Source organism: Neodiprion virginianus, chromosome 7 (assembly GCF_021901495.1).
Source record: "Neodiprion virginianus isolate iyNeoVirg1 chromosome 7, iyNeoVirg1.1, whole genome shotgun sequence".
NCBI lineage: Eukaryota > Metazoa > Arthropoda > Insecta > Hymenoptera > Diprionidae > Neodiprion > Neodiprion virginianus.
Window position 1 is genome coordinate 15,831,998 of NC_060883.1, and position 14,577 is coordinate 15,846,574.

The window sequence follows — 14,577 nt, forward strand, 5'->3', positions numbered from 1 at the left end:
CCGGTTCAACAGAAATCTATCCTAGAGAGTAAAAGACCTACAGTGAATATCGTACAGGATCTTTTCTGCAGATATTTTATTTTACGATTTTCAAGCAGCTTCAAACGAAGCATCGATATTTGATCCTTTGTCTGTAATAGCAATGTTTTCTATTTTCGTACTTTGAAAAAGATCTTCGTTGCTTACGAATATAGTAACTCGATAAATACTCAATGTCGGCCTATATTATAATAAAATTGATAAAATTCATCGATTTTTTGTTCACTGACATCGGACTGTACCGTCTGATTAAAAAGTTTGAAAAAAAGAAAAAACCATTTAAAAATTTACTTTTGCGAAGGATGGTAAACACAAATGAAATGACATCCCTACCACGCAACAGGAATAATTTTGAGTAAATTAGAAAAACACGATCTGAAATATCAGCAATTTAAGTAACTCCTCGTAATTAAAATGTTAAAAATGCTCACACTCTGCTATTTTTTAGTCGATTCTAATGTTTCTGGGCTGCTTTTGCACGCTGATCAGAACCCCACCAATCGTATGAGAAACACTTTAGAAATTTAACGTTATGGTATAGTTTTAACACGCAAATGTAATTGTTGACGAACATCCGTTGTATTGTACTTGGACAAATACATTTTAATCAACTCCGCAGATAACTCGAGAGATAACTATTAGTACAATTATTCCAGACGATCTCTTAAGATATCTACGGTGAACAGAATAATCCCCAAAACATAAAACCAGACAAAACGACACTAGAGTTTAATCCATGTGAATGTAACAACTTTTTAAAAAAAAGTACAAGACTTCTTCTTAAATTGTTAATATCTTTGCTTGTATTATATTATTCCAATTTTCTTGGATTCATTTTTATTACACAAATAGGAATGTTCTTACATTTGTATTCGCCAACACTAACCTAAATAAGACTTATGGAGATTTTTTCAAAGGTTTTCTCATCTAACCTACTTTTTTATTCAGACTGTATCGACGACTAAGCAGAATGACATCGACTCTCAGTATTCGGTTCAAAAACATCGCATTTCAGATTTCAATCCCCAATCGTCGTACCTCACAATTTGATTTAGAACCGTCGCATCTCAGTTCACGATTAAGTAATTCCAGTTAGCTGAAGAAGCCGATGAGCAACTCGCTGCACTGCGGTGCAAACGAGAGGACACCCGGTAGGTACCGAGAGTGGCGTCTATTTACATTTTACATTATAGGTAGTTAATTATGCTGTGTTATAATACACCTGAGGGATTCCCCCACTTTACCTCTACCTGTCTGTTTTCATAGTCGTGGTATCAGTCGAGATAATAATTCAAATTATTCGAGATTTTTCCTAGACACACGTGTCCAAGTACAGAACTTCTGAACTATTGCATCGATAAAAATTTCTAGTTACGGTTACTGTACAATCGATAGCTATTTTCATTTTCACCACAAAAAATGAACAAAGAACATGAATAGTTCTGAGCAAAACACGAAAATGAGTAGACTAGCGGTAACCAGAAAATCTAGTACGTCAATATTCTTTTCGGTGATGGTCACTGGTGTACTATATTTTCTTATAACTTTTGTAATAATATAGTGTAAGTGCAAAAATGAATTATAGAGCTCGACTGAAAAAATGTAGCAAGCTGAACTAGCAGATGACGTTGCAATAACCAGGAAAAGTAGTATCAACTAACTATAGTCGCATTAAATAATTATACTTGTACCTGCACATTTTCTTGTCATTCTAAAAAAATTCGATCAGTCGTTGTAAATATAATATACGAAATTTTTCTCAATGTCCATTTTCGATTGTTTTTTTATTTCTTTTATTCAACCAGCGTAAGTCACAAATCTGTTTGGTCCGGTTAAAAAGTCCTAATGACAAAATTTCTCATTTTGAAAGATACGTGGGCCATAAAAAATTTTTTTTCAAATATTTTAAAAATATTTACTATAGCGCAAAACGTTCCGCATCCAAAAAATCGACTTCTGAAGGACATTTTTTTTTTCAACTATCGTTGCAATGACGAGGTTGAGTTTCTGGGATTTTTGCCAAATCCTCTCAACCATCATCGTGTATTGATCTTCGCATGTGATTCGGTGAAACATCCCAATTTGTAAAATCGTGATCAACATTATACATTCAAAGTTTCGATAACGGTTTCTTAAACGCAAAGCTCATCAACTTCGGGGAAACCGCGTTCTTCAGGAATTTCGAACAACAAGTTATGATCAGCTTTTCATTACTGATGAAAATGTGGCTACCAATTCTAATCGATAAAAGCAAGCCATCAAAGTATGGTTAAACTACGTTCATGTCCCGAATTGAATTGCGGATGATACTAATCTCACCAATTAAACCTCTCTGATTTTGATCTAGTGTATATACGTTGTGGAGCATCGAAAACGAACGGAGTGATTTCTCGATGCACTCAATGGATTTGAATAAAACTACCGCCGAAATGATTTAATAATGAATAGAAACACCGGTGGGTGCTCACCTTTGGGAGTCGTTTTCATCCCTCCAAACCATTTATCAGCAGATAAAAAAATATATTATGTATCTCTTAGTTTTCGATGCACTACGACATACATGAACTAGATAAATATCGGAGGGCTCGACCTACCTAGGGGGTTTTTTGCGAGTAGAAGTGCAACGTAAATCTTATAAACCACGTTACTGCAGAGTCACGCAAACTTTCGTAAATTCAAACATAAGTTTATTCAATTTCATTTAATTTATTTAAAATTATGAATTATACAGTCGAGAATAAAACCTAACATGAGTACACATAGTAATAAAGCTAATTGTAAGTATGTAAGAATTTTCAAATCTCAACGGGACAAGGAAAAAAATTGCCGCGCACAAAGAGCACGTGATAGACCTACATGATATTGCGGAATGCATGACGCAATCATGCATAAGACGTTCTATTCGTTGAGTATAATCCACCGTCCTAAAAATACCGACAAAGAGGTCCCACGACGATATATCTCCTACTCTCCGACGTAAGCAAGTATAATTTTCTATATAGAGAATCCAAAAATACAAGATGCAACCTAGGTAACGTCTTAAAGTTGACCCGTCTTGATTTACCGCAAAATGAACAGAAAGTGGTAAGTTACGCATGACACTGAACTTTTTCCACTTAGCTGACTTATTTACAGTCACACTCGTATGCGTCGTTAATTAAATAACTTCACAACAATTGTTCTGTTTTTATTTATTGTTGGAACGATGGGTTTGTCGAGCTTAATAGACTACTGTCATGAGATATATTTTTTTATTCGCACTAAAGACGTCACCGTAAGTTTATTCGTCCGCTGTAGCTGGCACGAAGCAGAGCATCATCAATGAGGATGAAACAGGGAAGAAACTAGCCGTATACTGTTATCAACGCTGTCAAGTGACATTTGGGTTTACAGCCGATATAAAAAGTGATTGTAATTTGTTGGAATAAAAACTGTGCCAATTCTCTTATTCGCATCTATATAAACGAATCATACAAAAGTGCCATAAGAAAAATGCATCCGTACATATGAACAATTCGCGGACTTTTGGGAGTGTGAACTCGCAAACTATCATCGAATTTATGAAAGCAATCATTTGCTCACAACATGTGCACTTCTTCGTTTTTCTGCTGCAACGGGTAATTTTTGTTTTTTATTTCTTACACAGGGTTCACTGACATCAGTTACGGGGTTGAGGTTAGTAGGTAACGTTAACGTAACGACCATACAAATAAAAACCTTCACTATTCTGCAACTTTGGTATGACAAGAGGTTGAATTAGCAAAATATATAAGTATCTTTTGCTCTATCAGGGTTTACTGATAGAGCAAACTAACAATTTTTCCGAATAACGGATCGTTACATTAACGTTACGAACTTCAAACTCTTCGTTACTTTGAGTAATTGGAGGAAGACATTAAATTTGAATGATTATATCACGTCGCCTGCGATACTTCATCTCGACTCTAGTAACTCCACCCTCATAAAACTTCCGTTAGATGCAAATAAATACGTACAGACTGTGCCCAACACCGTATAGAAAACAGAAACACAAACAATTTCCTGTCCATTTCTTTTACGGTTTTTGGCACACGTCCTGTAAGTTTCTATCCGCGTCTAATGGAAATTTTACTAGGGTAGGGTGACAGCAGTGTAACTTTAGCGGGGTCACTCTAATTCATGCGACTTACCACTGCGATGAATTTTCTATAAGACGAAAAAAATGCAACGTTGAAGTTGTATTTTCATTAGTGACGGGTATCGTCAATTTATGGGTTGGGGAAATGAAATTGATATTGAAAAAATTTAATGCATAAGGTCGATCAGCTTTGAATTAATACGCAAAAATATATTACTATCCTCTTTGGCATCAATAATCTACGAAGCGGGCTGAAGCGGTTGCGTATGGAAAATGATTCTTTCTCCAGCTAGGCCCCACAAAATAACGATCTAAAATTTTTCCAACATTTTTTTTTCCCGCACGTAGCGAAAGGTACATCTTTCTATTCTATTTCGGCAACAGAACTTTCAACTCCTGACACTCAAAGCTTTGGTAACTCTTCTAAAAATTCTAGGAACTCCTGTTTGGTATGCCAGAAATAGCAAAAAAAAAAAAACAATAGACATCAATAACAATAATAATAATAATAATAATTACTACCCGTCCCGCCACATCCTTTCGGGTATATCATAATGCGTCTGCAGCGATGTTAAAATGTTCAATAAAAATACCCGACTTTGAACAATAGAGTTGCAGGTTTTCAAGGTTTTTTTATTCGAATTTTCGTTCAGTGAATAGAAAACTCGTGCCAAGATTTGTATAGTAATACACTCTATCCTCTGTTTGAGCGCGTGATATAAGAAAGATATTTTTTAAATTGTTATTTTAGAATTATGGAAGATATATTTGTGTAACCCATGATGAATTTTCATCGCAATCGTTTGTACTGCAATTTTGATAGCTTTTACGGAAAAAATATTAATACCGGGCTTGCCGAACAATCATTCAACTGATATTTTGGGTGTTTACTGACGTTGACGTTGACTGTTCATTGAGCAAATATTGTAACTATTTATTTGTTCAAACTACAGTCAAATCATAATTTGACTGGTATTTCTAATACAATCGGTATTTTAGAAGCGGATAGTAGAATAAAATTCAGAAATGAAATGAGATACAAGAAAAGGTCTCGTACAATACTTTTCGACTAATGGATTTTCCTATTTTTGAGATTTTTTAATTGTCATCTGACTTTAGGTAGAGAACACGGAATTTGGACAGCAGCAGCTGATAGCGAAGTCAAAGACAAATTCGAAGACGGGAAAAAAGATTATTTCTTTAATATTTTCCTGAAAAAACGAAATTTTTTATTTGTTTTTGATTTTTCTCATCAGCTTCTATACTTATCTATTCCTACTTACCCACGCTGAAGAGTTATCTGGCAGATACAAAATTGGTGAGCTTGGAACGACATAATATAATCTTTATGATTTTGGTTCAGATCATGAATTACGATCACAGACTTTTTAGCGTGGGTGAGGGACTATAATTAAGTGCGGAAATTGAGTAGAAAGAAATTTATTTCTTCAGATGCGTTATTTATTTATTTTTTTTTCGTTTCTTTGAATTCGTCCGCGATCTTGCTATCGGCTGTTCATATCCAAAGTACGTGTTCCTTATCTAAAATCAGACGTTACTTGCAAAATTTAAAAGACTCCACACTCCACAAGTCGTCCCATCTCAACATCATCTTTCCCCTCTGGACCCTTGAAGTTTTGTATATTTCTATCATAGCTCTGTCCGTTTCTAAGGCAGTTTTCTAAAGCGATTCAAACCGACCACCCCGTATATTAGGTGACGAAAAGCCGGAATAACCGAAAGTATAAAAAAAGAAAATCTTGTGAAACTGAACTTTTCTCTTAGAATCCGTCAGAGGCATTGACGGATTGATATTGTTAGTCTTGTAGAGTACCTCAATCATATTTTTTATATTGGATGATGAAATAAGACAAGCCTTCACGTAATGTCGATCATAAAACATATCTAGATAGTAAATTGATGAAGACTGCATAGTACGTATTTGGTATTTTATATGTTAAGCTATATTGTAAAACTATAATACATAGGTATAGATTTGAACTTGAAGAAATCCGCAGTTTATTTTTTATCTCTTACTCATTTTTTTTTTGTGTTTTTTTTTTTTTTTTTTGCTTTTCTCAACAGTATTTACAAATGCGACGAAAGTCTATTGACTCGTGATGAGGCAATACTTTCCGCAGGATGTCCGACAGAATTTGGCGTGTATAATGTGTAATTTCATATACATATAAATGAATGTAGGATACATGCATGTACGTTTCAACCCAAGAACTGTTTTCACGTCAGTCAACATTTATAAAATAGATTGAGGTGCCTTACGATATTTTTGTTTCTCATCCACGCTGACAATTAGCGTGTGTGGGTAAATAAACATGTTAAAAATACGATAAAGTATTAATGGCTACTCGATATTGGCCGCTAAATGAAATCGTAGTAATGCGACGAACTTCTGTATGCCCTAAAAACATGTGTAAACGATGTACGGATACGGATAAATCCGGCAAGTGCCAGGCAGCTTTTCAAGTTGATAATTGTGATCCGTCTCGAATTAAGTGTGTTGTAGAGTATGACAAACTAAAAATATATACAAAATATCTGACTTAAATGTAAACGGAGTGATTTTTCCAATTTTGAAAAACGTCACTTTTACTTTCAATTTTTCATGTAAGATATGAATTGTACCAATCAAGGGGAATCGGTCTAAATTACATTTCTTAACTTTCTGTTCCTCTGTTTGGAGAAAAAAGAAACGGAGAAACGAGAAGCTGGCATAATCATTCCGAAAATGAAAAATTGAAGGAAAAGTTATCGCTAGATCTTCACGTTCCAACGTCTAGAGAATTTTTTGTTAGTTGACAAGAGTATGTGTGATTTTTTGTGTATTTCGATTCGAAGTCATATAAACGTCGTTTTTATAGTCGATAAAATATATATGAAAATCAACAATGTTCAATTTTATCGTGTTATCGCACATGATATCGGTTCGGACCACAGGCAACGCCTTTGTTTGCGGTTGCGAATCGCTTTGTACAAGCAGTTGGAGTTTGGATAAAAATCTCTCTATCTAATAATCTAAAAAAAAAAAAAAAACATCACACATACTTTTCGTCCACTCACGAGGACGCAGTTTTGAGCGGATTAGAGTTTTGGTTAGGTCAATTACGCATGGAATGCTTTATGTGTGTGTGTGTGTGTGTGTGTGGATAATCATAAATATAAGCCCTTGACTACAAAAATAATCCAGCAGCTCAGATTGCCAGAACTAGGTCAAACTTAAGCCACTCGATTTAAACGGTTTGTCGGCAATATTACGTCAAATAAAATACAATTTTACAGTTATGTATGTACGTATCTACATACATATTGTACATACTATAAATATATTACGTAACGAACAGATGAAGACTTTACTCATGTTGGTAGAGGAGTATTGGATTATACTACACGATTAGCCTAACCTTCAGTCTATATATATTGTAACGTTAAACTGCTGTCATCTAAGGCAACTGGTGATAAATAAATAAATAAATAAATAAATAAACTCAAATCAAAGGAAATTAACAGTCAATCAGTTGTATTATCGATTGAAATTATAAGTTTCGAGTCAGTCAAGTAGAGCTTACAAGAGTTAACAATAATTCTCTAGGTTCTACTTGACAGGTCAACAACGATTGATGAATCGAAAAATAGTGGCTCGCGTGATTTTTGAAAGAATAAAGTGAAATGATAGCTTTTAACAAAAGATGACAATGGACAGAGAAAATTAGACGTAGGTCGGTGTAAGCGATATAATGTGGAAAAATATACTTAAAACTACGCGTCACTGGGTGACGTGATTTTACCCACTCTTCCAAGAACGACACTACGGTACTGATTATTTGGCTGTTAATTAGAACCAATTTTATTATTCGGCGGTTTAATCTACGCTCAGATGTACTGCAAGGAACTCGATTTACGATAAAAATTCATGCAAAATAGCAAATAAAACATAATAAGCACTACTGGTACAAATATTCAGGAAAGAAAAGACAACAGACGGCTCGAAATACGATAGAGATTACAGAAGCCGCTTGCGAAAATATTATTTAAAAAAATTATAGAAATTAAGATATAAGAGAGTTATCTATTCGGTAGCTGCGAGGCCGTTCAGAGATACGGAATCAATTAACGAAATCATGCAGTCACACGACGGCTTAACTCAGAGCTGCGGACTATGATTCACAAAGATACTGGCATCACACGATGCAAACAAAAAGATAATTAAGATACGAGAGAAGGAAAGATATGGACAACTTCGTAACGATACGATACGAAGGCAAAATCCTGACTTACTATAGCCAGTAATCGGGCATGCAGACGCTAATTTTATTTTAAGATATTATAGAAGAAAAATAATCGTGAAAGGTAACCGGGAGAAAAAGGAAGAGAAGTTAACTAGAGAGCAAAATGATAAAAAGTATGAACACTAGAACTAGCGAAATTAACACGAAGCTATTTCTGCCAAAACCAGGCAAAATAACTGGTCTTCAATAGATACCTAACAATAAAGAAATGTCATATCACGTTGATATGACATTTTCTATTATAACGATTTTTTCAAGACCAGTCATTTTGACCAGCGCGGTAGTTCTAGTGTTAAAGAACAGTAGGGAATACAAACGATACCGATAGAAGAAAAAGGGAGGAAGAATTTAAATGAGGAACTAGATCTACAAGATCGAGGGTTGACGATGAATCGACGGTGATCGGAGTTCGGCTCGCCGATCCCACCGGTGTCGTCAGGTGATCCTTCTTCGAGTTCATTGATCGTTTGTTCCCTACCATAATTAGGACATCCCTCTAACGGGGAATATCGGTACATGAATATGCCACGCGGTTACACAGATTACAGACATTTGGGTAATTATTCGCCCTTTGACTTCGTCGTTGACAGCTGCTCTTACGGGGTTGCAGTCACGGCTCTTCACTGACCAGCTGGTTGCCTGTCGTTGGGGACGCTTTGGCGAAGACACGCGTGATGCCCTCCCGGCCATAGTATACATATTGTGTAGCAAGAAAGCAAACTCGGTCCTTTCGGGAGAAGCGTAAGTTTGCGGTGCGAGTCGTAGGTGAGCACTAGCTTGGTCCTTGAAAAAGTGAGTTTTGAATTTCGACCGGCTCACCCCTTAAATCGGCTTCAAATTATTCAAAAATAATTCCCTTATTTTTTCAGAATTTCATCTCAACTCTAACCCGTACCCGCAAGAGGGTGGATTTCCCCACTGAAAACAGATTTCGATAAAATTTGGTTTACGGGCGTTTCTTGGGTCGTTGATTACGCATCTGAACTCGAAAATTTGAAAATTCAAAATGGGGCATCCAACATGGCGGAACTCACGAATCGCATGCGAATATCAACAGAAATGAGATCCACTGATGAACCACGTGATCAACTCACGAGGGCGCTTGTCGGGCAGCATTTTGCTACCCGTGAAAACGTAGCCGTACGCTGTCTTCGCTACATCCGGGAAAGTGGCCAGCTGGTTTCTTCAAGAGAAGCTTCTTCTTCGCTCAACTGTCCGGAGGATTTGTGTGCGCTCTTCGCAATATCCTTTAACCCCGGCACTCAAAGCGGTACGAGAGGTTGTGCTTTCCAAGGCACAACGAGGCTTGCACATCGGACAGTCGGTAGATGAGGTCATCAGGGGTCCTGTTGGTCCATCGGTGGCCGGGATCGTTTTCGTCGTCGATATCTTGTTTGCTTGCACCGAAGCGCGAAATACAGAATTTAGAAAGAAAGAATCAGTGACTAGTAATTTATTAGTTACTTTGTATCGAGTTCGCTTGCAGTACCCTGCCAGGGACGTGTTTTCCGATATTTCTTTCACTTGTATGCCCTTGTGACGGACTGATCTAAAGCGCCACGTTACAATAGATAATTTTATTGAATTTGGATAAATATCACAGTCTATGTTTGTCGACGTTTTTTGGAGAAACAAATGTCACACATTTTTTGAGTACAGTTTATTTTATTCCGTGTACTTCCTCGACGACACGGCAACCACTTCCCCATAAATCATTTTTTATGCCACCACAGATCACAGAAAACTTTCAAGAACGTCTACAAAAATTGAAACCTTTTCTCAATTGCCATGATTTTTTCAATTTCGTTTACCTTTGCTTTGCTATCAACGAAGGCGACCACTCTTACTGCGATTCTTACATCTAAGTTTCGACAGTAGTACCTACGTCTCTTAAAACGGATGACGTACATACTGTCTACGTGAATTCTGCAGGCGGAGATTTGACGCCCAAGTGGCGTTATGAACATCTAACGGTCCAATGTCGATGATGTAACTCCTAGGATGTTGAAACCACAAATGACACGTGTTCGTCAAGCCGGAAGTAAGTATGTAACAGCAAACTCCGTAAACGTGTTCCATGAATAATTTAACATATAAGGGAAGGGGGGGCAAAACGGGGTAGGTGGGCAAAATGGGATACCCCAAAAATTTCGTAAAAATTTTTTTTTTTCGAACAAATTTCGTAAATGGTCAAAAATGACATCTAGCATGGTTTTACACTAAAAAGCTAAAAAAAAAAAACATTTGTATACTTTTTGCGAAAAAATATAAATAAAAGAAATGGAAATAACAAGAAAAAACTTTTTTAAAATTATGTTGAGTGTAAATTTTATTACTAACGTTAATTTAAAAAGTAATTATTACACATATTTCATTTCCTTGAAAAAAAAATAATTACTTTTTTTAGGGGTACCCCATTTTGCCCGCAAAAATAAAAAATTTTTTCTTACTGGAAATTGAAAATTGACATTATTTACGTTGTTTGCAACTAAAAAAAAAGAAAATTTAACATATTGGCGCTCACAAAATTTTAGTATTTCCTTAAGTACCCCGTTTTGCCCCCCCCCCCCCTTTTCCCTATGGAAAAAGTCTAATGCAGATCTTACATCTGTGCGGTGAACATATGGTCAGCACTTACGCACTTCTGGAATCAAATCTACATTAATTGTGATAGATCTACCCAAGCATATTGTAATTCTTACTATGCTTTTGTAAATCTTGCTACAATTGCTGCAGATTTAACTCCAAAAAAGTGCTGTCCATACATTCACCACGGGATACGTAAGATCTAGAATATTTTTCTTTCCATATGTGGTATAACATTTATGCATTTATGCAATACGGGTCATCTACAGGGATACATAAAAAAAAAACCTACAAAAAATCAGCAAGGTGAGCATCAGCTATTGAATAGTGTTGGAAATCTTTTGCCGAAAGTTTAAGCACAGAATTATATCAGACTATCGAACAAAATAAAAAATTCATTAATGACCGATTCCCCCTATGTCGATTTTTCTCTATGTTTTGTTTTTATTGTAGTTTATATGAAATTAAAAAGTATATCAAAGGTAGCTCATTAGGTAAAACAAATTCATTGCAATCATTTTTTCTCAAAACCGTCCTCACAATAAGGGTAAAAATATTAGTCTTATTTTTTTCCATTGCATAATTCGGTGCAAAAAATTATTTTTTTTCCTACTATCAACTTTATTACCAGACCTACTAAAACCAAGTTATGCGAATTGTACAAAAAAAAATTCATCTCCCAAAAGAATTGATATAAAAATCTGGAAAAATTCATAAAGCTACTTTAGAGTAGCGTTAAAATATGGCGATTCATAAACGTCCAAGAAAAAGAGGCTAAATTTGGGAGAATGTCCTATACAGAACTGAAACGTAGCGTTCGTTATAAACCACAACTTGTACAGCTATAAACTCGGTATCACATTCTTTGTGGTATTTTTTTTTGGTCGCGATATCAGAAGTAGGTAGGTAACTGCAGTTTCTTAACTGTTGAGCAAACGATAATAAATCCATGAAAATTATGTAACTTCCATATACACTGCAGTATAGACTGTGAAAATTGTTGTATTTAAACTAAAAATGTTTTTGATGAATAAAATATTGAATAGATCCCATACATAAGTGTATGTAATCAAATTCCTTTGTCACAATCAATGTTTTGCGGTTAAGATCTATACAATATTTTCTGCAACAAGAATGATACAATATTTATAACGGGCATCGTAGACTAGTTTAAAATAGGGCACTTGAGTTGTTAAACAAAGTACCGAAGTTCGTTCAAAAGATAAATCAAATCCTAGGAATGCTGTGCATAAAACTTATCGCTCGAAGATTTCCTGGAACAATTAGGTGACGTGATCGTTCCGTCTGACTGGTGTCAAGTGAGTCTGTAACTGATATTCTCAACAGGCGTCAAAGATTGCCCGCTTTTTAGGTAGGCCGACGTCGCGGAGTTGAAAAACTCCTGATAAAGGTTCCTGTAATGATACTCCGTAAGTCCCAATACGGTGAACAAAACCACATAACCCAGGTACCGAATAGAGCTGACGTATTCCCAGAGACGGTCGGTAAATATGGCCAGGAGGAGGTAATCCGTCAGGGCATGAACATTGACAAGGGTCCAGGACAAAGTGATCGCCCAAAAGGGGCCGCTTCGGAAAACCGTCAGCTGAATGTCCTCCTGAGTAAACAGAAACGAGGATCCGGTAACGCTGTTCTGATGTCCTTGCGACGACTGCCCTTCGAGCAGGTCCTGATACAGGGCGATGTACCGGTTCCATCCGGCGCTACTGAGCAACAGCTGACCAACGAAGAGAAGCAGCACCTTCGGCGCCGCTCGCCCCAGAGGCGACTTCTTTTTGTACAGCATTCCGGACCCCAATTCCTTTGACTCGATGACCGGAAGCAGCTTCTCGTAGCCGCGCCTCGGGGGGTTGACTCTGATGAAGTAATACACCCCGATGATGAGGCTTAATACCCCTAGCGAGTCGCAGATCCCATCGACCCAGTAACCGTTGCTCCCAACCTCCGAATACTCGCCTCGGATGTTCTTCCTCCGCCTCGCCACGTGTCCGTCGAGGTCGTCTAGCCACGATCTTACCATAAATAGAACAACACCAAACCGGCGTTGAGATAGAGAGTCACTCGACACACATTTTCCTGCAGCGATCGCCACCAGCACATGGAAAGCGCTGATTTTGTTTGGTGATATCCAAGATTGATCACTGATCTTTAACACGCGGTCAACGATCACGGCCAGAGGACTCAGCAAGTAGTGATTCGGATTGTCGAGCATCAAACTCTTCACCGTTACGTCACAGATCGGATTTACGTCGCAGGATATGTACGAGTTGTAGTAGGAGGGATCAACTGGGATCGCGTCCAAATCTCGGTGAATTGCGAAGTCGCGGACTCTGACGAAGAGGAGATAGTTCATGTACACAAAGTAGCTCAGAGTTAAAATTAAGAGCGCCAAGAAGAGGCGACTGCAAGCTGCGTTCGGACCGAGCATTGTAGTTTTGGGCATTCATTCAACGCGTTAAATGCGCGTGTCGCGCGAGAATTGTACCAATGTGTAACAAAGAGGAATAATTAGTCTGGAGTTCCCATTCGTTGAAGGTGAATACATAACTCGCGCAAAACATTATTACATCTCACAGTTTTAATGTCAAACGTGGTGTTTTCAATTATAGCGTCGCGCTCTACACGCGAAAATAACTCGTTAATTTTTCCTCGTTCGTATCTAATCTTGTTTTGCTTAAACCGTCAGTCTCTTACAGTTTATTGTAATGCTTTCAGCCTTGTTTTGTATAAACCACTATTTAAAGCATACGACTGACGTCACTTCAAACACGTTACAGGTTTTAATGATTTAACAAGATTAGAACAAGCAAGATTTAACATTCCACGCAGGTGCACAATTTGAACCGTTTCTGTGTAAATCGTCATCATAAACTGTTGCTCGGTTGTATGGCAATCACTTATTCTCTGGTACTTATAAATCAAACTCTGAACAGAGAGACATAAAAGAAAAACAATCTCGACTATAAAACGTCTTCATTTGATACGTTGTTGTTAAAATTCTATTTTTATTTTTCTACCTTGTTTAACATGACATCCCACTTAAATGCAAACTGGTCATTATATTTACACTCTGCAATAAATAAATTAAACTATATAAACTTTTTCCACACTGTATATAATAAATAGTTATGTATGTGCTGGGATGAATCTGTGACCGAGGAAAGCATCATATATTCGAACACGTAAAATTCGCGCACTTCATCGTTCAACGGTTGACAGTGTTGTGGCTAGATAATAAATGTATGAGCCAGTGCCTCTCAGCCTTGTAGGCGTCAGCGTGGAACAAGGCGCGTCTGCGCTACGCGTACTTCTACAGGTGTGACATGTCCTAACAGGTCTTCGTATTCGAACTTTTTTTTATCAATAATCTTGATATGATACCACGATATTGTATCACATTATCGTTATGCATGATAGTATCTTCAATACCCAGCTTCAGTAATGAATTTATATTAATTATAGCACGTTACAGGTTATAGAAATGTATAGTTGCATACTTGCTTAGAAAGA

General features: G+C 36.9%; 2 protein-coding genes across 3 annotated transcripts in view; both read right to left on the reverse strand.

Moving 5' to 3' along the window:
- Positions 1–14,577, reverse strand: part of LOC124308370 (probable ATP-dependent RNA helicase DHX35) — a 36,353-nt gene that overhangs the window by 13,163 nt on the left and 8,613 nt on the right. The window lies entirely within an intron of this gene.
- Positions 10,876–14,363, reverse strand: LOC124308368 (ceramide phosphoethanolamine synthase). Its single transcript, XM_046771023.1, has one exon. It carries the CDS (start codon positions 13,508–13,510, stop codon positions 12,362–12,364), a length of 1,149 nt encoding a protein of 382 aa, XP_046626979.1. The 5' UTR covers positions 13,511–14,363; the 3' UTR covers positions 10,876–12,361.

Bases quoted from the DNA above. Each gene is read 5' to 3' on its own strand.
- LOC124308368 (XM_046771023.1), bottom strand. From the start codon at position 13,510: ATGCCCAAAACTACAATGCTCGGTCCGAACGCAGCTTGCAGTCGCCTC.